This window comes from Podarcis bocagei, assembly GCF_964188305.1.
Source record: "Podarcis bocagei genome assembly, chromosome: 8".
Lineage (NCBI taxonomy): Eukaryota > Metazoa > Chordata > Lepidosauria > Squamata > Lacertidae > Podarcis > Podarcis bocagei.
Window position 1 is genome coordinate 78,768,888 of NC_138133.1, and position 26,901 is coordinate 78,795,788.

The following is a 26,901-nucleotide window of genomic DNA, read 5'->3' on the forward strand; positions in this document are numbered from 1 at the left end:
GCTATACTCCTATTGATGCAGCCCAGAATTGCATTGGCTTTTTTAGCTGCCGCGTCACACTGTTGGCTCATGTCAAGTTTGTGGTCAACCAAGACTCCTAGATCCTTTTCACATGTACTGCTCTCAAGCCAGGTGTCACCCATCTTGTATTTGTGCCTCTCATTTTTTTTGCCCAAGTGCAATACTTTACATTTCTCCCTGTTAAAATTCATCTTGTTTGTTTTTTTCAGCTGCTAGTGGGCTGCAGTTTTCCCCCCTTCCTTTCTGATGAACCTGGTGGGTGGGGATTAGGATAAAGGATCCCACCTGCATTTTCTTTAAAAAATAAATAAATAAGAAAGTACATTTGAGGCACATAGGCATTTTACACTGGTGTGGACCCTAGACCTCTGAAATGCTACTTTAGTCTTATGCAGGGCCACTGCCAACTAATTTGATGTTGCATCATAAAAATCTTGATGCTGATGCCAAGGGATGGGAATCAATTTGCTAAGCCTGAAGTTAGGCACAGTGGATAAAAAAACATATTGATATAATTAATAGTGACACCACCAACAATATGGAACTCCCTGTTCTTTGATAACTGGCAGACCCCATTGGTATATTGTTTTTGGTTCTCGCTAAAAACCTTTTCATTTTTAAGCAAGTCTGCAAATTTGACATGTATTTTAATATGCAATTTTATTTTAGAATTTCTATTTTCAAACTGCTGGGCTTTATTTTGAAAAGTTTTAAGCTTTCTTCTTTTTTACACCTGATTCTGTCTGTGATTTTAATGTATGTCTTGTGCAAGCAACTTATTCAATCTAGTTAAATAAAAATAGCTTTTTAAATAAATAAATAAAAAGTAGGGAAACAAATAGGGAGAATATAAAGGATGTGATCATCATTGCTCCAGTGAGAACCTGATCTGCTGAAGCTAAAGAAAAATGGGGGGACCTGACTAGTAGTTTGAATGGGAGTTAACTGGGAAACCTGTGTTAAGAGATGGGATAGAATACATGCCATTGATTTAAAGCACATCCACCATCATCCCCAAAGAATCCTGGGAGCTGTACTGTAAGGGACCATGCTGAGGTGGGCTGCGCTGAGGAGGAATGGTGGGAGCCTCTCTCTCTCTCTCCCTGCTCCTGATTCAGATCCTGAATCTTCCCAGGAGCAGGAGGACAGTATAGATTTGGAGCAGTGGTTTGCAGAGGGACATAGTTCAGAAGGCAGAAGCTGGGAAGTACTGGATGGGGAACAGCTAGGAGAAGAAACACTGGAAGAGAGAGGGTTAACAGATTCACAGTCTCTGGACAGCATTCTCCAAAGTCACAGAGAGCTCAGAAAGTGTCAGAACAGAAAGCCCGGAGGGTACAAGCTCAGGTGATAAGACACAGGAATGACGTAGATTACTAGGGATGGAAGGGGGTGTAACCCTTAATTGGGAGCACCGCCATTTCTTTGTTCTCTCACTGTAATTATTAAAGATTCTAACTGGTAAGACGTTCCTTTCGTTTGATCTTTTGTTTACTGCCACGGAGGAGGAAGCCGATTTCCTGAAGCCCGACATGTACTTTGTTAAGGATGCTGGGAACTGTAGCTCTGTGAGGGGCAAACTATGGTTCCCAGGCTTCTTTGGGGTGGGGAAAATGTGATTTTTAAATGTAAGGCATGCATGCAGCCGACAATAATGTTCTTTTTTTAAAAGGGGGGGAATTCAGTTGTTACAGTTCCCAGGAGAGACATCCTCTTCCAACCTTAGTTCTATCATCATAGCATTGCAGCTACTATTTATTTATTTGCTACAATAAACAGAGGGACGCAGGTTAAACCACAGAGCCTAGGGCTTGCCGATCAGAAGGTTGGCGGTTCGAATCCCCGCAACGGGGTGAACTCCCGTTGCTCGGTCCCAGCTCCTGCCAACCTAGCAGTTCGAAAGCACGTCAAACTGCAAGTAGATAAATAGGTACCGCTCTGGCGGGGAAGGTAAACGGCGTTTCCATGCGCTGCTCTGGTTTCGCCAGAAGTGGCTTAGTCATGCTTGCCACATGACCCAGAAGCTGTACGCCGGCTCCCTCGGCCAGTAAAGCGAGATGAGCACCACAACCCCAGAGTCGGCCATGACTGGACCTAATGGTCAGGGGTCCCTTTACCTTTACCTTACAATAAACAGAGAATAGGCTTGCGGTTCATCTTTCGATGCAGTCATTTGTAATGGTAAACAAAACCTGTTCCATTTAATCTCTGTAGCGAAACAGACCTCTGGGCACGTAGCACTGAGCATTGAAGACGAGCCAGACAGAAAGAAGAAAGACAAGTTGCTCAAGAAGAAAGTGAAGGAGGCCCCTCCAAATCTAGCAACCCTGGAGGTAAAGTTCATTCATTTTTGGAAATCCGTGTTATTCTGCTAATTTGGGAGAATCAGCACAAATCCTAGGTGCTCATCTCGCATATTTCCCCAGTTTCCTGCTTCCACTCATTTTGCTTAAATTTTTGTTCTGAAACTGCTCCCACTGCTTTCTCAATTGTGAAATGTTGGTCAATCTCGTCCAAAGATCTACGATGGAGATTTGGAGAGTGAATTTAACAACTTTGAAGACTGGGTGAAAACGTTTGAACTCTTCCGAGGCAAGTCCACTGATGAAGATCACAGCGACTACGAGGACAGGATCGTAGGGAAGTTTAAGGTATTGTGAAAAGTACCGCGAGGAAATAAAGAAATCCATGTTGCACAGAAATTCATTTTTACTTGGTAATATTTAAGTTTGCTAGCATTTGTGGGGCAGTGCACAGAGTATGCCATACATAGTAGATTAACCAAACTAAACACACTTTTTTTTTTTTTTTGGCAGAACCTATGATTCTTCATTGATTGAAAAACCACAGGGATTCCCTGTCCTAAATCTAAAAAGAGGACAAGCTTTCAGTACCTCTATCATAAATTCAATTAACTCATGAAAATAGAGTTATTCCCAATTTCAGAACAACCCTCAGGCTGTTGTCTTCAGATCACTTAATTGAAATGTTAAAAATTAAGATTCTTATTACACCTTAATCTGTCAACGCCAAAAGAACCAAACTGTGGCAATGTATTCAGGCCACATTCACACAATACATTTAAAACACCATTATGCCACTTTAAATAGTCAGAGCTTACTACATAAAGAATCCTGGGAGCTTTAGTTTGTTAAGGGTGCTCAGAGATGTTAAACAAACCCTGTTTCCCTCACAGAGCCACAACTACCACAGGTGTTTAACCACCCATCCCTCCTCTCAGGGAAGTCTGGAAATGGTAGTTCTGAGAGAGGAATAGGGGTCTCCCAAAAACTCTTGGGAGTACAGTGCTACCTTGGTTCTCAAACTTAATCCATTCTGGAAGTCTGTTCCAAAACCAAGGTGCGCTTTCCCATAGAAAGTAATGCAAAACGGATTAATCCATTCCAGACTTCTAAAAACAGCCCCTAAAACAGCAATTGAACATGAATTTTACTATCTAACAAGACCATTGATCCATAAAACGAAAGCAAAAAACAATGTACTTCAGTCACACAATCAATCAGGAGCTGAGCTGGGTTCCACACAGTCACAAAAACAAACAAACAAAGAGCCGCAAAAAACAAAACACAAAATAAACAGCGAAAACAGGCAGACCTCAGTGTAACACTCAAAACAGAACTGTGGCACTCAAAACGGAAGCGTAACACTCAAAATGGAGCACGTTCGGCTTCTGAAAAAAGTTCGCAAACAGGAACACTTACTTCCAGGTTTGCAGTGTTTGGGTTCCAAGTTGTTTGAGTACCAAGGCGTTTGAGAACCAAGGTATCACTGTAATAGCATGTAATATTTTTTATATTTTTTTTAGATAAGTGTTGAATGCATTTGTAAACAAAAAACCACTGCAAGCATGACATTATGTCTGCATCTGCTGATTTCGGTTTGGCACTAGGAACGATCTATATCCATGTTGTGTATTAACAGGGCTGTTTCTGCATCTACAAAAGTCCAGAAGATGGCTGCTCAGGAGACGGAGGCCAGCCGAGAATCTTGCAGGGCATCCCTCCCAACCACTCGGTGAAAGTTCTCATCAGAGTATACGTTGTCGCAGTAAGTATAACTGATGGTTCTGTTAGGTGCGGAGTCTGGGGCCAAAGCCTTGGACCCTGAAGCCCAGCAGGGGGAGAACAACAGGCAGCACCTGACAGGGGCAGGGTCAAGCCATGACATGCTCAATGAAGCCAAGCGCTGCATTGGCCAGACTCTAGCTACCTGCCAGAATGGCAAGTAGGCTGGAGCCTTGGTCAGTGCAGTGCATCGTCTGGGATTATTTGTTGATTTTACTTCCCTATAAAACTACAGTGGACGCTCGGGTTGCGAACGTGATCTGGGCGGGAGGCACATTCGCAACCCGCAGCATTCGCAACCCATGTATGTGCACACGCGGGTTGCAATTTGGTGCTTCTGCGCATGCGCAAAGCGCAATTTATCATTTCTGTGCATGCGTGACCGTCAAAACCCGGAAGGAACCCGTTTCGGTACTTCCGGGTTTCAGCGGTCCGTAACCCGAAAAAACACAACCTGAAGCGTCTGTAACCCGAGGTATGACTGTATTACAAAAAAATTAGTATGAATTAAGCACAGCTCAGTCTGTAGAGCATGAGACTCTTAGTCTCAGGGTTGGGAGATTCCCACATTGCAAGGGGTTGGGTTCATGGCCGGATTGAGGTTTGATGAAGCCCTAAGCTACTGAAGGTAATGGGGCCCTTTATATGTCCAGCTGTCCTTTGTCAACAACAAATTGTCACTTTTTTGTGTTTAATATATGCTGTATGGTAATTTATGGACCTAATAGGTATCTAAATCCATTTGCCACTGTTGCTGTATGTAGGTTTTATTTTATTTGTTTTTTATCTTATATTTTGGAAATGTACATCCAGGTTTTTTTTCCTTTAAATTTTTTGGGAGCCCCCAAGAGAGTGGGGCCCTAAGCTATAGCTTGTTTAGTTTATATGTAAATCCAGCACTGGTTGGCCTAGAAAATGACCCTCGTGGTCCCTTCCAATTCTACAAGTCTATTATTCTAAATATAAACACAAATTGGCACCACTACCCCTGCCCTGGAACAGTATTTCAGGATTCACATAACAATTCTTCAAAACACAGTATAGTCTACAAACAGTATTAAGAATCTTCAGCGTAATATTCTATCTACCAGTAATTGGTTTTTTAAAATAATCTATAATCAACATAAAATGGTTTGGTCTTCTTAGGGGGAAATAGGGTCAATGGAGAAAGATTTAACTAAATTAATTCAGAAAACTGAAATAATTAATTGAGTCACTTGGTTTGGTTTGGTTTTTACTCTAAATTGGTTATATAGTTTGGGATGCATTAATAATTTTTTCTCTTACTGTAGGCATTTAATCTTAGTCCAGCTGATCCAGATGGCAAATCAGATCCTTATATTGTGCTTAGGTTGGGAAAAACAGAAATTAAAGACAGAGACAATTATATTCCGAAGCAGCTGAACCCAATTTTTGGAAGGTGAGTTTATTTTGAATTGTGTGATGTTCCGGATGTCATGAATTAGCTGCAGACAATTTCTCCCCCCGTTATTTAGTACCAAGTGCATGTGTTAAACATTGATGCATGTCTCTTTAGATGCTTTGTAAATTACTGATTAAATTCTTGACAATGTGTCACATTGTCTAATTGCAAATTATTCGGCTTTCAAGTTCATCCGGTGTTTCCCCAAATTAGTTTTTTGTTGATTCAGCTCTTCTCATGCAATAGCACTGATGACCTTGACCACCATCGTCACCAAGGATGTAAACCAAGTCTGCTGCAACTATCGTATAACTAAAATGTTTAGGCCAGGTTTGCATTAGAATTGCATCGCATTTCAATCAGGATACGATTTTTAATCCAATCTAGGAGTTGCTTTGGCCATGTAATAGGAAATAGGAAACCAAGGATATTTGTACACTGGAGAAAGGTTGGTTATTTCAGCATATCCATGTATTCAGTCCGCATGCTAATGGCTAATGCAGGAAACTGTCAGTCTGTTAGCTGATATTAATAAGCTGCGGTATTATTCCTTGCATTACTCAGGGGGTCAGCAGCACGGTGTCACAGATCCTTCCTTTTTTCTATATAATTTTTAATTAGTTTTCCATTTAATAATATACAATCGTATCATTGTTATCCACTTTACCTCCCTGGCTCTTTAGAGCCCATCAATTTCCTTCCCTCCCGTCTCATGGCTTTCAAAATCAACCTTTATATCATTGCATTTCACACGTTTTCCAATTCTAGTTTCACTCATTACAAAAAGACATTAAAATTTAGGTTAAAATAAAAAGGGAGGAAGTTTCTCATTACGAGTCTTCAGACAACCCTGCTTGTTGTTGTTGTTATTTAGTCGTTTAGTCGTGTCCGACTCTTCGTGACCCCATGGACCAGAGCACGCCAGGCACTCCTGTCTTCCACTGCCTCCCGCAGTTTGGTCAAACTCATGCTGGTAGCTTCGAGAACACTGTCCAACAATCTCACCCTCTGTCGTCCCCTTCTCCTTGTGCCCTCCATCTTTCCCAACATCAGGGCTTTTCCAGGGAGTCTTCTCTTCTCATGAGGTGGCCAAAGTATTGGAGCCTCAGCTTCAGTATCTCTCCTTCCAGTGAGCACTCAGGGTTGATTTCCTTAAGAATGGAGAGGTCCGATCTTCTTGCAGTCCATGGGACTCTCAAGAGTCTCCTCCAGCACCATAACTCAAAAGCATCAATTCTTCGGCGATCAGCCTTCTTTATGGTTCAGCTCTCACTTCCATTCATCACTACTGGGAAATCCATAGCTTTAACTATACGGACCTTTGTCGGCAAGGTGATGTTTCTGCTTTTTAAGATGCTTTTTTAAGACAACCCTGCTAGTGATGTTAATTGCTTACAGTAATCTTTCAAATAGCGTATAAATTTACTCCAGTCCTTTGGGAATACTTGATCATTCTGGTTTTGGATTTTTCCTGTCAGCTTCACCAGTTCTGCAAAGTCCATCATTTTAATCTGCCACTTTTCTTTTGTTGGTACTTCTTGCTGTTTCCATTTTTGGGCTAAAAGAATTCTTGCCGCTGTTGTTGCATACATGAACAGTCTTTTATCTTCCCTTGATATCTCTTCACCCACTATACACAATAAAAAGACTTCTGGTTTCTTAACAAAAGTATTTTAAAACATTTTCTTTAACTCAGGTGTCAGAGAACCTTCCAGTACCTCCTATGGGACCCATGAAATTTCTTGTAAATATCTGCTCAAAAATCCACAATCTACGAGAGACTGTTTGATCATCCTGCTCTAAGTTCCTGCTTGCCTTGGCTTAGTGTCTCTTACATTGGCCATGCCCAATTATTTCAGCGGATATTAGGACTGGGCCACCCACCCTTCCCTCTTCTTTCTTTTCAGAACACAGGAGAGGTGCAAATAATTTCTGTCCAGTGCCAGATTACCACATAGGCACTGGCCTATAGGCACCACAACTTTTAGGGGCCCTGCAACAACAGATCACAATAATACTGATTAGATCTTGAAAGAAAATCACCATCTCAAGCTTCTGTAGCTTTTTGTTTAATAATATGATATGTTACTTTGTTTAATAATTGTTAATGTTTGTTTCATGTAATAAAATTGGTTTATTAAAATTGTCGGCTGGTATAATAAAAAATAGGTGGGACGCAGGTGGCGCTGTAGTCTAACCACTGAGCCTCTTGGGCTTGCCGATAAGAAGGTCGGTGGTTCGAATCCCCAGGACGGGATGAGCTCCTGTTGCTCGGTCCCTGCTCCTGCCGACCTAGCAGTTCGAAAGCACGCCAAAAAGTGCAAGTAGATAAATAGGTACCACTCCGGCGGGAAGGTAAAAGGCGTTTCCGTGCGCTGCTCTTGTTTCAGTGTTCCGTTGTGCCAGAAGTGGCTTAGTCATGCTGGCCACATGACCCGGAAAGCTGTCTGTGGACAAATGCCGGCTCCCTTGGCCTGTAAAACAAGATGAGTGCCGCAACCCCATAGTTGCCTTTGGCTGGACTTAACCATCCAGGGGTCCTTTACCTTTACCTTTAAAATAAAAAATGCATATAGGAGATAATTTGTGATGGGGCCCCCAAGATTTCAATTGCCATGGGGCCTCCAGAGGGTTTAATTCAACACTTTTTCTGTTGGCAACCTAGGGGAAGCATTTAATGTTTAATAGACTATTGTATTTTAATATTCTGTTGGAAGCCACCCAGAGTGGAAACCCAGCCAGATGTTATTATTATTATTATTATTATTATTATTATTATTTTATATAAGTTTCTTTTTTCCACTGATGGGGGGGACGGACACGCCTCTACCATTTTATGATCCCATTCCATTTCCTTCTCTATTTGATGTGTCAGCCATGTTGCATCATTCCATACACACACCACCAAAACAGCCGTTTGGGATTTGTTTGGTTATTATTTTTTAGCTGTGCTTCGACCCAAGATGATCATTATAAGAATTTGATAACATCTGGAAATTGGTCCCTGTTTGCTTGCTTTTCTCTTTCTTCCCTGTCTCATTCTACATGTGTATTTTAAGATTGTAAGATTGAGGGCAAGAACTTTTGCAGGTGGGTGGAGAGGATATTGATCTGTAAGCTGTTCTGGCAGCATTTCCAGTTTTTGAGAGGGACGTAAATGCTTTGAATTAAAAACAAAATCCATATAACATAGAACTTGCTGGAGTAGATAGAGATGCCTCAATGTATGAAGAGAAAGAAAATTCAAGAAGGTGAATTTTGTAACTGATGTCCAGATTAAACCAAACAGATGGAGAAGCCTAGTTTAGTCACATTTTCAGCTATAACAGAAAACAAGTGTTGGTCTCACATTTCAATACTGGGAAAAGTTAACTAATAGCTGGCTGTAACACAGACGTACATTCTGTAGAAGAAGACTATTGGTTCAGGGGTTGTTGTTTTTCTGGGGTGGCCAGAAAAAAAATCATTCCAAGGATATTTTTCAAAAGCTTTCCACCAATGTGGTGTAGTGGTTAAGAGCGGTAGTCTCGTAATCTGGGGAACCGGGTTTGCGTCTCCGCTCCTCCACATGCAGCTGCTGGGTGACCTTGGGCTAGTCACACTTCTCTAAAGTCTCTCAGCCCCACTCACGTCACAGAGTGTTTGTTGTGGGGGAGGAAGGGAAAGGAGAATGTTAGCCGCTTTGAGACTCCTTAAAGGGAGTGAAAGGCGGGGTATCAAATCCAAACTCTTCTTCTTCTTCTAATTTTTGTGATGGCTTTTTTGGGTTAAACTCTCAAACCTGTGCTATGTTCCTATAACTTTAACACCCCACTCCTAAGCCACTTTCCCCCCAATTAAGTCCCATTGATTTCAGCGAGACTTCCCTGAAAGCAAACATGACATAATTTTACCAATATTTCTGCCATAGGTCGTTTGAAATCCAGGCAACTTTCCCTAAGGAATCTCTGCTTTCAGTCCTGATCTACGACCATGACATGATTGGTTCTGATGACCTCATTGGAGAAACAAAAATCGATTTGGAAAACCGTTTTTACAGCAGACATCGAGCTACCTGTGGGTTGCAGAGCCAATATGAAATGTAAGCTTCTTTCCAAACACAAGGTCTCTGTAATTGATCAACAGCCTGTGAAGTTTCAGAAAACTCCTAATGTAGGGATGGTGAACTTCCAGGCCTTGGGCTGGATTTGACTTGCAGTTGAATTTCGTTCAGCAGTCTGCATCCCTTCCTGCCCATCAGCTGTTCAAAAGGGAGCAGCTGAGAAGGAAAAGAGCTTTGGTGTTGTACAAAGTGTGCACAAAGATAAGGTGCAGAAGATCGAGGTGAGTGGAGGATGTCTTAGCAGAAAGACGAATCTGTGTTCCTTGTAAACATGCAAAAACTTGCCCATGCAAAGTGCATACAACATTTCAGATGCAGTTGCATTTTTGCAGTTTAGATGCGCATTTGCATTATTTGCAGTTACAGAACTGACCCACTGAAACCAATGGATGTAAGTTAATCGTATCCATTATTTTTAATGGCTGCAAGGTTTTTAGCTGGGGCAATCAGAATGAGGTCCACTATTTGACTGCTGATTCAGGACTCTAAACTGTGTTCTAAAGTATCTACTTTTTATTTTGTTCTGTGTATATCACAATGTTGGTTTGTTGCTATGGCCGATGGCTGACGCAAAGAAAGTTCCATTCATTCATTCAATGGATCTGCTTTGAGTAGAACTTAGCTGGGTGCAGCCTTAAAGTTCTTTTTGCCATTCACACAGTCAAACCAGATAAAGGACATTGGACAGCTTTTATTACAAATGTTGTGTTAAAAAGAAGTCAATTGAGAAAACGAAAGGTGGAACTTGAGTGGCATTTCTAAGAAATGAATATATGCACTGCTTTCTATGCTTTGTGTGTGCCTTTGTGTGTGAGTCTGGGTATATGTTAACCGTGTGTTATACAATGGTGCCCCGCAAGACGAATTCCTCGCAAGACGAAAAGCCCGCTAGACGAAAGGGTTTTCCGTTTTTTGATGCGCTTCGCAAGACAAATTTCCCTATGGGCTTGCTTCGCAACATGAAAACGTCTTGCGAGTCTTGCAATTTTTTTCGCTCCCCCCCTTTTTCTAAGCCGCTAAGCCGCTAATAGCCTTTTAGCCGCTAAGCCGCTAAGCCTTTAATAGCCGCTAAACCGCTAAACCGCTAATAGCGCTAAGCCGCTAATAGGGTTGCTTCGCAAGACGAGAAAACCGCTAGACGAAGAGACTCGCGGAACGGATTATTTTCGTCTTGTGAGGCACCACTGTAGTCTGCTGTCACAATGGGAAGACATCCCTCCCCCCAAACAGCTGACCACCAGTCCACAGCCTGGAAAAAGGTTCTCTGTCTCTGTTCTAATGGGAACTAGACGTTCTTATGGCCAGGTAGTATTCTAGAGCTCATCAAAATTGAATAGTGCCTTGGCAGGAAATGTTCTCATGAGCTCTGTTCTGAAAGGAATGTTGGCTTTTAGAAACTGCTCCATCCATCCAAAACCATCTTCTCTCATTCGCAGTGAAGGGTATAATGCCTGGCGAGATGCCACCAAGCCAACCGAGATCCTGACCAAGCTCTGCAAAGATAACAAGCTGAGCGGGCCCTACATGCAACCTGGGAAGATACAAGTAGGCGACAAGGTCTTTACAGGGCAGACAGTCTTCCAGGCAGACGAGAATGGTAATAATGGTCTTTACAGTCTGATCTGCTGAACCACAAATGTTTTTCGTAAAGCACTAACAAAGCTGGCTCTGCATTAACATACCCTCCAAGTGTCCCAATTTTCCAGGGATGCTCCTGGAATTACAAAAGCTACAGTGGCGTCATAAGGGGGGGGCATGGGGACAGTGCGCCCTGGGTTCCACATCTGGGAGGGTGACAAGGAAGCACCCTGTAGGGTGCTCGCCCTGCTGCCCCGGCCCGGACGCAGTGGCGCGAGCAGCCATTGCGCCGCTGCAGCCGCATGTGAAGGATCCTTCATTCGCGGCTGCAAACTGCTATGTACAGCGCATGTGCGGCATCACATGCATGTGCTGTATGTAACGACGCAGCACGTGCACTGTACGCAAAGGATCCTGGTACCGTCTGTATGGCGCTGGAGCAGCGGTGCCGGCAAACCACTATGTACAATGCATGTGCGGCTTGCTACGTACAGCGCATGCGTCATACGTAGCGACGCTGTACATTCCCCGCCCCGGGTGTCACATCACCTTCATTCACCCCTGAAAAGCTATCCCAGCTTCTGATTTGATCCCGGAATGTCCCTGTTTCTCCTTTCAGTGCTGCCGCTGCCGAGCTCAGTGAAGAGGATGAGCCAGCGCATATCCCAAGCAGTGGCGGCTGCAAGGGAGCATTGCCTCTCCATGGCTGCTGCTCCTGGCCTCCTCCCCTGGGCAGCTCTTAGCGGTTGCTGGAGGGAGGAGGAGGAGGATGAGAAGATGCTGTCGCCGCTGCTGCCAAGGCCCAGCCTTGTGTGACGTAACAGCTCGTTTTGTGCTTTCCTTCCTTTTGCAGAGGAGCCAGTGGAATCCTATGAACACCTTGCTCTGAAGGTTTTGCGTTCCTGGAACGACATCCCTGGGGTTGGATGCAAGCTGGTACCCGAACACATTGAGACACGGCCCATATACCACAAAGATAAGCCCGGCATGGAGCAGGTAAATGCTATAGCCTAGCTAAATGGCAAAAAAGGAAATCATGGAAAGCTGGCTGTTGCTATCTTCAGCTGGGATTCAGTCACAGGCCCATTCGGGTTGGGCAATTATACTTAATTTGGAGTTATCGGTATGCGTCTGAATACCAGTTGCTGAGAGTCACAAGTGTCCCCATTTGTTGTGCTCAAGTCCTGCTTATGAGCTTCCCATATAGGTATCAAGTTGCCCTAGGGGACGTGGGTGGCGCTGTGGTCTAAACCACTGAGCCTCTTGGGCTTGCCAATCAGAAGGTTGGCAGTTCGAATCCCTGCATCGGGGTGAGCTCCCATTACTCTGTCCCAGCTCCTACCAACCTAGCAGTTCGTAAGCACACCAGTGCAAGCAGATAAATAGGTACCACTGCGGCGGGAAGGTAAATGGCGTTTCCGTGCGCTCTGGTTTCCGTCACAGTGTCACATTGCACCAGAAGCAGTTTAGCCATGCTGGCCACGTGACCTGGAAAGTTGTCTGTGGACAAATGCCGGCTCCCTCGGTCTGAAAAGTGAGATGAGTGCCATAACCCAATAGTCACCTTTGACTGGACTTATCCGTCCAGGGGTCCTTTACCTTTACCTTTTTTTAATCAAGTTGCCCATTGTGAGAAAAGGATGCTAGAAGGAACTAGAAGGGTTCGATCCAGCACAGTTCTTCTTGTGTTCTTATGCAGCAGTAGCTCAAGCATTAGTACAGGCATAGGCAAACTCGGCCCTCCAGATGTTTTTGAGACTACAATTCCCATCATACCTGACCACTGGTCCTGTTAGCTAGGGATGATGGGAGTTGTAGTCCCAAAACATCTGGAGGGTCGAGTTTCCCTATGCCTGCATTAGTAGATGCAGGGATGTCTGGAATCAGCTATGCGGATGAAGGTCGGTATACACATTTTAATAATAATAATAAGTCTTGCTATTCCATAACTGAATTTGCACCTCATTCGCATGTGTTCTTTTGTTTTCCTTCCTGAAGGGCCGTGTGCAGATGTGGGTAGACATGTTTCCAAAGGATATGCCTCTCCCAGGGCCGCCGGTTGACATTTCACCAAGAAAACCCAAAGGGTAATTCATTACACTCTCCCCTCTGCCTGCAAATATACATTCTTTAGCTTCTTGTTAATAGTATTGCATCTTCCTAGGGATGTGTAAACTAGTTGTCATGCAGCTTAAAACCTCGAGGAACTGGAACATCCTTTTCGTTTGGAATAATCTCCCTTCCGCTTTCTATCCGTTATCAGCAATCTTTAAAAACCTTTTTTTATATATATCAAGCCTTGTAGAAAAAATGAAATTTGCAAAACACTTATTTATTAACAAAGGCAACTGCACAAGAAGTAGCTGTGGGGGCTTATAAAAGCTGGTCTGGGGGCAAGACAGTCAGAATGGTTTGAGAATGGTTTCACTTCCCATGGAGAACCCAAACTTTTTTTTGGGGGGGGGGGTCCAATGGCAGGGAGTTTGGCAGTTCTCCCCAGCTCAGACCATTAAGGCGGGAGTGGGGAAGTGGGTCCAGCTGGTGGGTCAAATCCTTCTCTCCCCTGTGAGCCAACTTTTGCAGGTGGAAGTGGAGCAATCTATTAATCCCCTGATGCCTCAATGATATGAGGTCACTCCTTTTTGCCTGCACATGTGGTCAGCTGATTGTTGGGGCTTGCAAAGCACCATGCATGGAGCTTTCAGTGCCTGCATAGCACTGTCCGTGGAACTATGCAACTCTGGTAATTAGATGATCATCTGCATGGGAAAAGAAGGATCGCCTGATATAGTTTTGACTTCAGGTGATTGAGAGGTAGGCGGGCTGTTAGTTAAAGGTGTGACAATTCCAGACTCTGCATCAACAGAGAATGTGCATCAACAGTAACAGCGTCTCAGTGTTCTCTACGGTGGTACAAAGGAATCTAGGACGGTTCCTCAATTAACAGGTGTGGGGGACTCCCTGGTCCTGAATGGGGTAACTGTGCCCCTGAAGGACCAGGTGTGCAGCCTGGGAGTCATTCTGGACTCACAGCTGTCCATGAAGGCGCAGGTCAATTCTGTGTCCAGGGCAGCTGTTTATCAGCTCCATCTGGTACGCAGGCTGAGACCCTACCTGCCCGCAGACTGTCTGGCCAGAGTGGTGCATGCTCTAGTTATCTCCCACTTGGACTACTGTAATGCGCTCTATGTGGGGCTACCTTTGAAGGTGACCCAGAAACTACAACTAATCCAGAATGTGGCAGGTAGACCGGTGACTGGGAGCGGCCGCCGAGACCATATAACACTGGTCTTGAAAGACCTACACAGGCTCCCAGTACGTTTCCGAGCACAATTCAAAGTGTTGGTGCTGACCTTTAAAGCCCTAAATGGCCTTGGTCCAGTATACCTGAAAGAGCATCTCCACCTCCATCGTTCTGCCCGGACACTGAGGTCCAGCGCCAAGGGCCTTCTGGTGGTTCCCTCGCTGAAAGAAGCCAAGTTACAGGGAACCAGGCAGAGGGCCTTCTTGGTAGTGGCACCCGCCCTGTGGAACACCCTCCCACCAGATGTCAAAGAGAAAAATTACTACCAAACTTTTCATAGAATCATAGAGTTGGAATAGACCACAAGGGCCATCGAGTCCAACCCCCTGCCAAGCAGGAAACACCATCAGAGCACTCCTGACATATGGTTGTCAAGCCTCTGCTTTTAGAAGACATCTAAAGGCAGCCCTGTTTAGTTTTTAATGTTTTTAATGTTTAATAGGTTATTGTATTTTAGTGTTTTGTTGGAAGCCGCCCAGAGTGGCTGGGGAAACCCAGCCATATGGGGGGGGGGTATAAATAATAAATTATTATTATTATTCCTCACTTATTTCCACTCTTCAGCAGCTGTGCTTCAGCTGCCTCTCGATACTTAAGGGGCCATGTTGCTTGGGCCCCCTGAAAAACTGGAGATGCTCATGTTTGTCCCGTTGTTCTCACTGGTCAAAGAGGTTCTGCAGGTTTTCAAAACTGTATAAAAACCTGCAAGATCCGTTTACCAAAGGCAAAAGTGGGATGTGATAGTGGCAGCAATCTCTATTTCAAATTACATTTCACTCTAAAAATGTGTATAGTCATTCTCCAGCCTTATTCTTTTCCACTGCTCTGTCTCCATAATTATTTTATTTTAATATTTGTTGCTCATTAACTGCACTATTACCCAAATGGTAAAGCTGGAGTCTATTCCAACAAATTTGCATATTTCCCAATTGTCCCTTATTTGTCATAAGTCATGTGAAGATTTCTGTTTGGGCCCTATAGTTTGAGGTTACTTGATCTACATAATTTGAGATAACAAAACATATAACTTCATTGAATACGCTGCTCAGCTAGAGAGGGTGTGTTGAACACAAAACAGATAGAAAAGCCAAGAAAAATTCAAGGCTCATAAAACTGTTTTAACAGTGGCTTTTTGGCAGCAATTTTTTTTTAGTCTGGAGTAATTTCAGAGAAACGATTAGTACATCAATTATGTTCAGTCTGAAGCTGACTCTATTAAGCTTTCCCCTCTCTCCATGAAGAATTAATGAAGGGCTAAGGAAGCAGCCTTCACAGCAGCTAAGAAGTTTTTAATGCTATCAATAAAGCATTTTTTCTTGCAAGAAAGTTCAAAATACCAATAATGTACCTATCAGTGCAAAACATTAGATCACAGTGTCAGAAGAAGCCATGTTACATTGAATTCAAACTCTCAGTGGTGGCCTATGATACAGTCCCATCATGTAACCGAAACTAGGACTGTGCTGAATGTTTGCCCATTTCAAGTATCAAGCAGAAAGTTGTGCTTGGAGATGGGATGCAATTAACTTCTGGAAAAGCCCATAAACATGTCACCTTCTTTGATAACTGTTCCTTTTCATTTTCTCCCTTTGCTAGGGCTGTCATACTGTTTGCTGCTGCTTGTTCCTGGTTTAATTCCTCCCCACTCCTTCCTAGAATATCCCAGTTAGTTAGGAATCACATTGTGAATATATGAAAGCATGACATTTGTGCTATTTTAAGTTCTCCTCAGAAAAGAAAAAGAGGCAGGGCCCCATCCCCCCCCCAGAACCACTTTCTTTTTCTCATATTTAGGCAGCTTAACATTAGAATCTGTCCCCCCAAAATGTGACCAAAATGATTGACTGTGAATTACATTATGCGGTGTTTTGCTAATCTAACTTCACATTCTGTGCTGGCTCTCTCTCCTTCTTCTTCCTCCCCCACCCTTCTTCCTCTCCCAAGTTATGAACTGAGAGTGATAATCTGGAATACAGAAGATGTCATTTTAGAGGATGAGAATATCTTCACTGGACAAAAATCAAGCGACATCTACGTAAAAGGGTAAGTTTGCTCAGGCACGGCCTGCGGATCTCCTCATTTATCCATTGACAGGGTGAATTAATTTATGACCCGAGCCATCCATCAAAAAATAAATTAACATGAGTCACAGCTGTATTAGCAGGTTCTGTGCACACGCGTGGATGTGACAGCTCTGTGGCCTTGGCATTTTGCTGCAATGGCTCATTGAGAATTCAACCCCTGACTAGAATTAAGCAGGCACAGGACTGGCATGCATAGAAAATGAAGTCCTACATTTCCATAAGGAAAACTCAAAACTCACAATAATAGGTAACCAACTAGCAGGGCTGCCTTACCCATAGGCACTAGGGGTGCGGGGCACCCGGGCGTCGGGCTCTCAGGGGCACCGGGCCGAGAGTTCAGGGTCCGAGAGTTGAGTCCGGGGAAGAGCCCGTCTGTGGGTCAGAGCGCCATGGCAGAGTCTTTTGCGGGCAGCTCTGTGCCACGAGTTCGGGGGTGACCGAGCCAGCGAGACACTGAGCCAGCTAGCCAGCTACACCCTCCTGCGCACCTGGGACTGGGCAACCGGGGGGGGGCATTGGGCTGATCTTTGCACCCCGGTGCCCTGCTTAAGACAGCCCTGCCAACCAGGACGTCTTTGAAAAGAGGATTTGACAAATATATGGGAAACAAGGCTATCAGTGGCTTCTAACCCTGATGTCTATGTTCTTCCTTCAATGTCAAAGGTATTGTTGTTCTTGTTGTTTAGTCGTTTAGTCATGTCTGACTCTTCGTGACCCCATGGACCAGAGCACGCCAGGCACTCCTGTCTTCCACTGCCTCCCGCAGTTTGGTCAAACTCATGCTGGTAGCTTCAAGAACACTGTCCCACCACCTCGTCCTCTGTTGTCCCCTTCTCCTTGTGCCCTCAATCTTTCCCAACAGAGGTCAGAGGTATTATACACCTGAATTCCACTTTCTGGAAACTGCAGGAGGAGAGAGTTCTCTTTTTGCTTGAGTCCTGCTTGTGAGCTTCCCATAGGTATCTAGCTGGCCCAGCAGACGCTGGGCTACGATGGGCCTGTGGCCGGATCCAGTAGATAGCCCTGGTATCTCATACCTCTTTTAGATTGGGATGGTGCGCAACCATGTAAGTGTGAACTGTTGGGGACAAATGTTTGAAAGATCACAAGAATTGCAAGCACAGTTCAACAGGATGCCTAGCTAAATGGTGAAATAGTCTTGGAAAAGTTAAGAGAAACAAAGTGGACAGGATGCTTTATGCATGAGATGTGATGTCTTGATACAAAGGGTCGGACTAGTTCCTTCTGGCTCCACTTGATTCTTCTTTCGTGCACTCCATGTTACCTGCAACAGGTGGGTGAAAGGCCTGGAAGATGATAGGCAGGAGACGGATGTGCATTACAACTCTTTGACCGGAGAAGGGAACTTCAACTGGCGCTTTGTGTTCCCGTTCCATTATCTCCCGGCCGAGAAGCAAGTGGTGGTCAGCAAGAGAGAGAACATATTTTCCTTGGAGAAGACGGAACGCAAAATCCCTGCAGAACTGGTGCTCCAGGTGTGGGATTTTGAAAGGCTTTCCTCTGACGACTTCCTTGGTAAGCCCTGAACGGAGCGGTGTGATCTGGATTTTGAACAGCAGTGGGAATTTTGAACAGATTATGGGCTCTGCTTGGGTGGGATTTTGTGGGCGGTGGTGGGATACGCAAGTGGGACATCATATCTGTGGGAATGTTCAGGGTGGCAAGAGAGGATATATTGTTTATTAATATCCTTCCTAATTTTCGCTAGCAAGTTCCTTTACACAGCAGAAAACTAGTTGCAAACTCGTGTGAGTTTCTTAAGACAATAAGCAATTCAATTTGGTTTGTCCAGATTGAAATGTGTTCTGATATTTTCCTGGTAAGACCCCTTGAATCCCTCCTAAAAGAATAAAGACACCACAGTCTTATTTATAACTAACAAAAAGAAAGTTTACTCACGATCAGGCAGAGCACAGTATGATCCCTGAAGGCAGGCTTTAGGCTTAAAGTTTCAAACATATACAAACAGGTTTACCTCATAGGATTTACCTAGTGACTGCAGGCTAGCAGTCCAGCAGTTCACAAGACGAAATGAAGATGGAAAAGAGAGAGAGTGGCAACATGCCTTGTCCTTTTACCAGGTCTGGAAAGGTCACGCCCACCCACTAGTCACATGCAAGGAATGATGTTCCAGCCTAGGAGGAACAGGAAGTTTCGAACATCCTATTGCATGTCCACTCTAGGAAAACAAGGAATGTTGTATTTGACTGCTCCCAGTGGATTACATCCCACAGTATCCCATCTACAGCACTGGGGAGGGACTGTAGCTTAGCTAGGAGAGCACCTACCTTGCCTGCAAGTATCTCCAGGTAGAGCTGAGAATCTTTCCTGTCTGAAACCCTGGATAACTGCTGCCAGTCATTGTAGAATGGACAGTGAATGGACTGACTCTGTATAAGGCATCTTCCTGTGTCCCAGATACAGCCTCACTTAATCATTAACTGTTAGGCTCTTGTATTAGCTTTAATGGAAGTTTCCATGCCATACATACAGACACATAAGGAGTTTATTTTCCATTTCCTGCATCCTCCTCTAATCACCACAGCTACAATTACAGGGATTTATTGCCAGGTTGTTCACTTCCTAAGCATGTGGGGGCATGAATTTATCAGATTTGGAAGCTGTTCTTGGAAAGTCCAGTTGGTCTTGGAATAACGTAGAATTTGACCACTCTCACCCTCCCCCAGGCTCCCTTGAAATGAACCTGAATGGCTTTCCTCGAGCTGCCAAAACCGCCAAGAGCTGCGACCTAAACATGGTCATGGCAACAAGTGAGGAGAACAAGATTTCCATATTTCAGCAGAAGAGGGTCAGAGGCTGGTGGCCATTTGTCAAAGCTGGGGAGCTCACAGTAAGTAATCCAATATTACCTATATAAAAAAGCCTTTAGACAGGTCACACAGATATCACTGGCAGATGCTTCTTAAAAATATGAAGGACGTGAAGACTCAAATATCGCACGGATCAGCAGCATAGTAATTTGACCTGTCATAATTCCAAATTCTGGCTTTTATCCCCATATTCTTCTGATTTCCTTCTGGTTTGTGATTTGTTTGTTTACTTGATTGTTTATAAGATTTCTTAGCTCCCCTTCGGCATAAGGTCCCAGGGCAGGTTATAGAAATATAATCATATACAGTTGGACCTCGGGTTACATACGCTTCAGGTTACATACGCTTCAGGTTACACACTCCAGAAATAGTGCTTCAGGTTAAGAACTTATAAAAGCAAGTGAAACCATTCTAAGCAAAACAGAACCTGGTGATCAGGTTCCAGATGCATCTAGCTGGCCACTGTGAAAGCAAGATGGCGGACTGGATGGCCCATTGGCCAGCAGATTCTTCTTGTGTTCTTAGAGTCTAACTTCCTGTGTTACTCAGATTCCAGTGATTTGTTTCATACTGTTTCACATCTGTGTAGCACTGAGTAAGTGCAGTTTACAGGGGAGGATTTATGGCAGATGAAACAGCCATAATTACTCCAGAAGGATCTTTTCAGGTTGACAATTGGGGGGAAGGATGTCTTTATTCCCTGAGGAATCTTTCTAATACTTAAAACATGCAATTCCCCAATCGCTTCCCCCAAACCACCCCACCTACCACAGTTTTTGTACAGTCTCATTGCATTTAACTTCCTCATCATTATTTCAGAGGATGTGTGTGTCGGAGACATCTTATCTTAATTAAATTGCAAGTGCAGGTTGTAAGATCATCGTGAACATGCGGACTCTGTGCATCTGCGTCACAGAAAATCCAGCTTTTTCTCTGTAGTTATAATCATTGACCGTGTACTTTTAATATAGTTGCAACAAGATAATGTCAGCACTTTGAGGGACAACTCGTATTTGAGATATACTCCAGAATTTTAACTCCTGGCTTAGAAACACAAATTTGACAGGCTTGTAATACTCTCTTCATATTCAAGGCAAGCATTAGAAGCCCAAACATTCCTTTCTGGCTCAGATTTTAATGGAAGGAGGGAGCCGCAAGGAGCACTAGGAGATGTTATTTCCCCAGCACAACTGCCACCAGTAGCCATGGGAAAATTGCATTTCCCAGTGCTCTTTGTGTTTTGCCTGCTACGATAGCAGCATGACAGGCATTAGAGAGGGGAGGAAGGAGAGATATCTCCCTCTATCTTGACCCCCCTGCCATGGGAACAGCAACAAAGATAAATGGGGTTGGGGTTTGAAAAGAGGAAGCAAATCAGAAGGAGGCCCAGTGGAGAGGTTGGGGGAGAAATTGGATCATACTGTGTTCACTCTGTCACAATCCAGTGTGCAAGAAGTTCTGAATTGGGCTTGGAATAAGCTGAGCTCTTTTCCAAATTTCGGGGAAATAATTTGGTTTTCCCTTAAGCCCATTCTCATCATTAACAAAATGCAAAATTAATGTAAGGATAAACATTATAAGTGAAGGAACACAGGAACACAGGGAACGGCCTCATGGTCAGACTTCCAACCAAAAATTAATTTAATGCTTAATTGTTTAAGAATTAATTGCTAGTCATTTGTAAGTAATTATTGGTGGTTGTTGTGGTTAATGATTATTTTAACCCTCTCAACTTATGACTTCATAGCACCCATTTTCTAAAGAAGAGCTCTCAAATGCTAGTGAACGAAGAACTCATTGTTATTTACGTACCGTGAATCAAAACAGGCTCTCTTTCTCAATCTAGGGCAAAGTAGAAGCCGAGTTCCATTTAGTCACGGCAGAGGAAGCCGAGAAGAATCCCGTAGGCAAAGCACGGAAGGAGCCGGAACCTTTGGAAAAACCCAAGTAAGTGAGGTTGCCATGTGTATGCATGTGTTTGGAGATCTGTGAGCAATCTCTGAGCTGGATGCTCAAAATGAACTGTCTGGAAATATGAATTATTATTATTATTATTAAGAATGTAGGAAGAGCCTTCTGGAGCAAAGCCCAGGATTCTGTTCTCACACTGGCCAACCTTTTGTTTCTGAGAAGCCCACAAGTTGGGCATGAGGGCAACAGAACTCTCCCACTCATGACACTGCCTCCAAGGTCGTACAAAGCCATCACGCCTAGTAGACACTGACAGCTTCATCCTCCACTAATTTGTCCAATCTCCTTCAAAATTGTCCAGCTTGGTAGCCTTCACTATATCTTGTGGCAGTGAGTTCCATAGTTTCGGAACGCGCTGCGTGAAGAGAAACCTCCTTTTGCCTGCCCTGAACCTTCCAACATTCAGCTTCATGGGTGGCCCTGAGTTCTAGCTATTGTGAGAAGGGAGAAACATCTCTCTCTATCTCCACTTTCTTTGCACCATGAATAAGTCTGGGCGCTTCCTCTCTTGTCCACCCCCCCCTTTACTAATCTGATATTAAAGGCCCCAATCCATTCCTTGTGGTGGGCGTTGCTCCAGTCCCTTGATCATCTTAGTTGCCATTTTGTTCATATTGTTGACGGTTTGGAACAAGGGTTCATTCCCATCTGCCCTGTCCCTTCTGCTGATAGTTGACTCACTCCATGATGAGCGAGGACTGTGGCTCAGTAGCAGAACATCCATTTTGCATGCAGACGGCATCTGGTGCATTCTCCAATATCCCAGTATCCCTGGGAGAGATTCCTTTCTGAGAAAAGAGCTCTTGCCAGTCAGTGTAGACAGTATTGCGCTAGATGGGCTAATAGTCTGAGTCGGCGTAAGGCAATTTCCTATGTCCCTACATATAACCACAGAAGAGAGTATGCAGAGAGGTCTGTATCAGTATCAAACTTTATTTCGGTCATAGACCAGCGTAAGGATAAACTGAACACATAAGGCTTAAAACAGGTAAGGAATAGAAACCAATAATTAAAAGGTGATTACAGTGGAACCTCGGTTCTCGAACGTCTCTGTTGATGACTGTTTCCCCACCCCGAGGCTATGCGGAAAGCGGAGGTTGTGCTTCATGACCTCGACACAGTGGCGTTCTCTGTTATTTAATTATAAGATGCACGATGCTGGACCAGCTTAAAGGGGTGGACGATGCCATTAATCGCCATGACATAGTATTTTAATTTTTGCGCTCTTATTGTGGCCTCCGCAAAAGCCTGGAAGGGAGATTGGAATAGCTGAGGCCCTCCAAGGGTGCTGCGTAGCTGACTCCCCACCCTGCTGATTTAGGAAGAAATTACATGCTACAAGGCAAATGGGCCGAACCTAAAGTTCGGTATAGAGAGGCATAAGCAAGGAAGATTTGGCAGGTGTTTGTGGGATGGCTTGGCCCATATTCACTGATTCTGCCCTGCAGGTATCCCTATTCCCAGCTGTTTTATAGCTCCTCTACCCACAACCCCAGCCAGATTCTGAGAACAAAAATAAGCACAGCAGTATGGAAAGTTACTGGAGTGTGCATTTTGGTCAGGGGTGGGGGAATTTGGGGCACGCCAGATGTTGTTGGACTACAGCTCCTGTTAAGTTGTGGGTGGACATATCAGACGACACAGCGATTCTTCAAACAGCTCTTGTTTATTCAGAGGCCAGGACAGAACTGAACTGAAGGGTTCAGTCAACCTGCTTATATAGAACTCCAGTACAACGTTACTGTAACAACTTTCTAAAACTATCCAATCATTGAACGTCACTTTTGATCCCTTATTTGCATAACTATCTACAGTATCCCCCTGCTGGCCCAGGGTGAGAACTTCAGTACATAACAGCTCCCATAATCCTTGACCTTTGGCCATGCGGGCTGGGGCTGATGGAAACTGGAATCCTACCATATAGAGAAGGCACCAGGTTTCTCATGCTTGATTTTGCTAATAGAGCCTGCTATATGCTTCTGCATACCAGGTGCAGGGAAGAAACAGGGACAGGCAATAGCCTTCCTGCCATCTGTAACTGAGGTGGGGCTACCCAGAAGCATCTAAGTAGCTGTCCCAGTTTATGGGTGCCCAGCAGTGTGCACCATGACATCATGATGTGACATTGCACCTGGACGCCATAATAAAAAATAATAATAATAAAATTTTATTTATATCCTGCCCTCCCCAGCCGAAGCCAGGCTCAGAGCGGCTAACAACAGTAAAAGTAACACAGTTTACATAAAATCACAATCAATTAATTGAAATACATTCTAAAATCAGTTCATTCTAAAATAAATTCTGAATCAAATTAATGGCAACCATTGGGCTAGAGTTCTATGAGGATTACCGAAGGAGGGGGTCAGACTGTGCCTTGGCCAAAGGCCTGGTGGAACAGCTCTGTCTTGCAGGCCCTGCGGAAAGATGTCAAGTCCCACAGGGCCCTAGTCTCCACCAGACAGAACGTTCCACCAGATCGGGGCCACGGCCGAAAAAGCCCTGGCTCTGGTTGAAGCCAGCCTAACATCTCTGTGGCCCGGGATCTTCAAGATGTTTTTGTTTGAAGACCATAAGGTCCTCCGTGGGACATACCAGGAGAGGCGGTCCCGTAGGTACAAGGGTCCTAGGCCATGACGTCATGTGCCCTGCAGTGGCGCCTGGGAACCCAGATGTTGTGTCCGACACCCCACAAGGCCTCAGATGCCACCTCTGAGGCCCTGTGAAGTTTCAGACGTGACTTTGGTGCTTCACGAGACACCAGAAGTTACATTGGAAGCCTTGGACACCATCTCCAAGACCTTGTGAGGCTTCAAACACTACCCCCGAGGCCTTGGACATGACTTCTGGTGCATCGCGAAGCACTGGAAGTTGTGTCAGAGGGCCTCCAGTGTGGGTACTGAGCACCCATAACAAAATTTTTGTGCGTGCTTGGGCCCCCATGGAGCCCCCAGGGCACCAGTGAGCAGCACTTTCCAATTCACTCTTGCCTGCAGTTGTGGCATGGCTTCTGCACCAATCCCAGAGGAACCTGAAGTTGCACTGTGTTGCACAGCCAGCTCGAATAGGTTTTTGGGGGGTCCTGGCATGGGAATTGACTCCATGTGGCCAGGGTCCCATGGTCCACTTGTTGCAGCTACCATGAGAGATGAGGGGAGATGTCACGACAGACATGGTCGCTTGGCAGGCATTGCATGTACAAGGTCCCAGGTTCAATCCCAGCATATTTCCAGGTAGGGGTTTGGAATGTTCCCTGAGCCTTTGCTGCAGATAATGATTGTTATATACTGAAGTTCTCATCCTGGGCCAGCAGGGGGATACTGTAGATAATTTTCACTCAGGTCCACATATGCAAATAGGGGATTGAAAGTGACGTTCAGTGATTGGATAGTTACAGAAAGTGGTTACAGTTGCGTTGTAGTGGAGCTCTATATAAGCAGGCTGGCTGAACCCTTCAGTGCTGTTCTGTTCTGTTCTGGCCTGTGAATAAACAAGAGCTGTTTGAAGAATCGCTGTGTCGATATGTTCACCCACAACTTAACCATGATGATGATGAGGATGATAATAATAATTTATTATTTATACCCCACCCATCTGGCTGGGTTTCCCCAGCCACTCTAGGCGGCTTCCAACAGAATATTAAAATACAATAACCTATTAAACATTAGAAGCTTCCCTAAACAGGGCTGCCTTCAGATGTCTTCTAAAAGTCTGGAAGTTGTTTTTCTCTTAATAATACGGAGAATAAAGGATTTGTTGTTGCCATTCTCCCGCTGTGCAAAATAAGGCTGACTGTTCCATTCAGCCTTATTTTCCTTCCTATCTTAATTGACTGCTCAAACTTGTGCGACTCTGAAAAGCATCTAGTAGAGAGAGATGCATTATAACAGCCTGTTTTGGTTTTTTACAAAAACGTACAGGAAATGGGGAATCTGTATCTTGCTCCAGTTCTCATAGTGATGAAGTTTTTGCCCAGTCTCAGTTCCAATGCCTTCCCAAGATTAAAATGATAATGCAATTACTTTGGATAAATATGAATCTGACAAAATTAATATGTTCTCTCTTTTTTCCCCTCCCCTTTTCTGATTTAGCCGGCCAGACACGTCCTTCTCCTGGTTTGTGAATCCTTTCAAGTGCTTTTTCTATCTCATCTGGAGAAATTACAAGAAATACATCATCATCGCGCTATTCCTACTTATCCTGGTTGTATTCTTAGTACTTTTCATCTACACTCTGCCTGGCGCCATCAGCCGTAGGATTGTTGTAGGGAGTTCTTAGAAGAGCTTTCTCTCTCCATTATGACATGACCATGTAAAAAATAATAATCAATACATAAACTCAGCTTATTTTAACGATGCTCAGAATAACACATCACCCTGTATTGCTGAATATTCAAGTGTACTCCTAATAAGGGTGGGCAGATCTGTCAATTTTGGTTTCTCTTCGGTTCTTGTTTCTTCCGATCTTAAACATGACATTTCCTTCTCAGTTGTGCAGAACTATGCCACTGACAGTAACATTTGGAAGTGAAATTCTGGGTTGAAAATTCAGTGTAAATATTAGAAATGTCCAAATTTCCTGTTCCAGTTTGGATACAGTCCAGGACAACTGGTTTATTTTGCTGGAAGCCAATGAAATATTTGCAAATCTGATAGGTCTGCTGTGTTCCAGACCAGGGGTCCTTTGCGCTACACCTGAGCTAAGCTCTGGCAGGTTGATGGTGACATTGGCAGCCCATGTCAAGCTTCAGTCAGATACCTTGTTGCTACAAATACATAGATGGCACTTTTCTGGCTTATTCCAGAGGATTCAGAAGTTCATAAAAATTCAGGATGTTTGTGACTCTGATGTCAAAATCTGTATCTGAGTTGCTGAGTGTTACATATTTGCATGGTTGCTTATGTTGTTGTGATTTCAGGTGGACTTAAGCACCAATAACTTTCTCAAGCTTGTAGCTATTCCTTGCAATCCAGAGAATGCAGTCTGCATGTTGCCAAGAAGAGGGCTATAAAAATCTGGATCGCTTGTACTATCTATGCAAAAATCTGCACGTGTTGTAATATTAATGGGGGGAATCCAAAACAGGGTTCCATTTCTGCAAATTCATGCACATCTACTTGCTCAACGACATGCACATAACTCTTGTATTGCACTCGTAGTGTGTTTTGCATCATGGGTGCTTTGGTATAAATAATTAACTACCGTGTACATTAAATATGAAATAGCATTCAATGTATAAAAGATTATTTGCAATTACACTGTATTTGTGTTGTCTCTCAGTGTGCCTCCCTGCCCCCCAAATGTTGCTGCCACTACTGCTGTGTTTTATTTCCAACATGATTTTTTTTTTTTACAAAAACCAAAAGAAGCCAGCAGACCTTAAAAAGTGACGGCTCAAATCATTTCAGGAGAAATAACTATATTGTGCCTGGAGGAACCCAAAATAACACATGCTCACCAGTGACAAATGAAGGGAAATGAAAG

The 26,901-nt window shown here is 44.1% G+C and overlaps 1 protein-coding gene across 2 annotated transcripts in view; it reads left to right on the forward strand.

The window, feature by feature from the left end:
* The window catches only part of FER1L6 (fer-1 like family member 6), a 114,092-nt gene extending 87,419 nt beyond the window's left edge, over positions 1 to 26,673 (forward strand). For both annotated transcript variants that reach the window (XM_081204298.1, XM_081204297.1), the window contains exons 29-41: positions 2,236 to 2,354; positions 2,541 to 2,672; positions 3,964 to 4,089; positions 5,399 to 5,526; positions 9,440 to 9,610; positions 11,068 to 11,228; positions 12,063 to 12,205; positions 13,208 to 13,296; positions 16,458 to 16,556; positions 17,892 to 18,133; positions 19,306 to 19,469; positions 21,296 to 21,396; positions 25,509 to 26,673. In XM_081204298.1, coding sequence (XP_081060424.1) covers positions 2,236 to 2,354; positions 2,541 to 2,672; positions 3,964 to 4,089; positions 5,399 to 5,526; positions 9,440 to 9,610; positions 11,068 to 11,228; positions 12,063 to 12,205; positions 13,208 to 13,296; positions 16,458 to 16,556; positions 17,892 to 18,133; positions 19,306 to 19,469; positions 21,296 to 21,396; positions 25,509 to 25,695 — 1,862 coding nt within the window. In that variant the 3' untranslated portion in view covers positions 25,696 to 26,673. The remainder of the gene's footprint in view (positions 1 to 2,235; positions 2,355 to 2,540; positions 2,673 to 3,963; positions 4,090 to 5,398; positions 5,527 to 9,439; positions 9,611 to 11,067; positions 11,229 to 12,062; positions 12,206 to 13,207; positions 13,297 to 16,457; positions 16,557 to 17,891; positions 18,134 to 19,305; positions 19,470 to 21,295; positions 21,397 to 25,508) is intronic.
* The last annotated feature ends 228 nt before the right edge of the window (positions 26,674 to 26,901 follow it).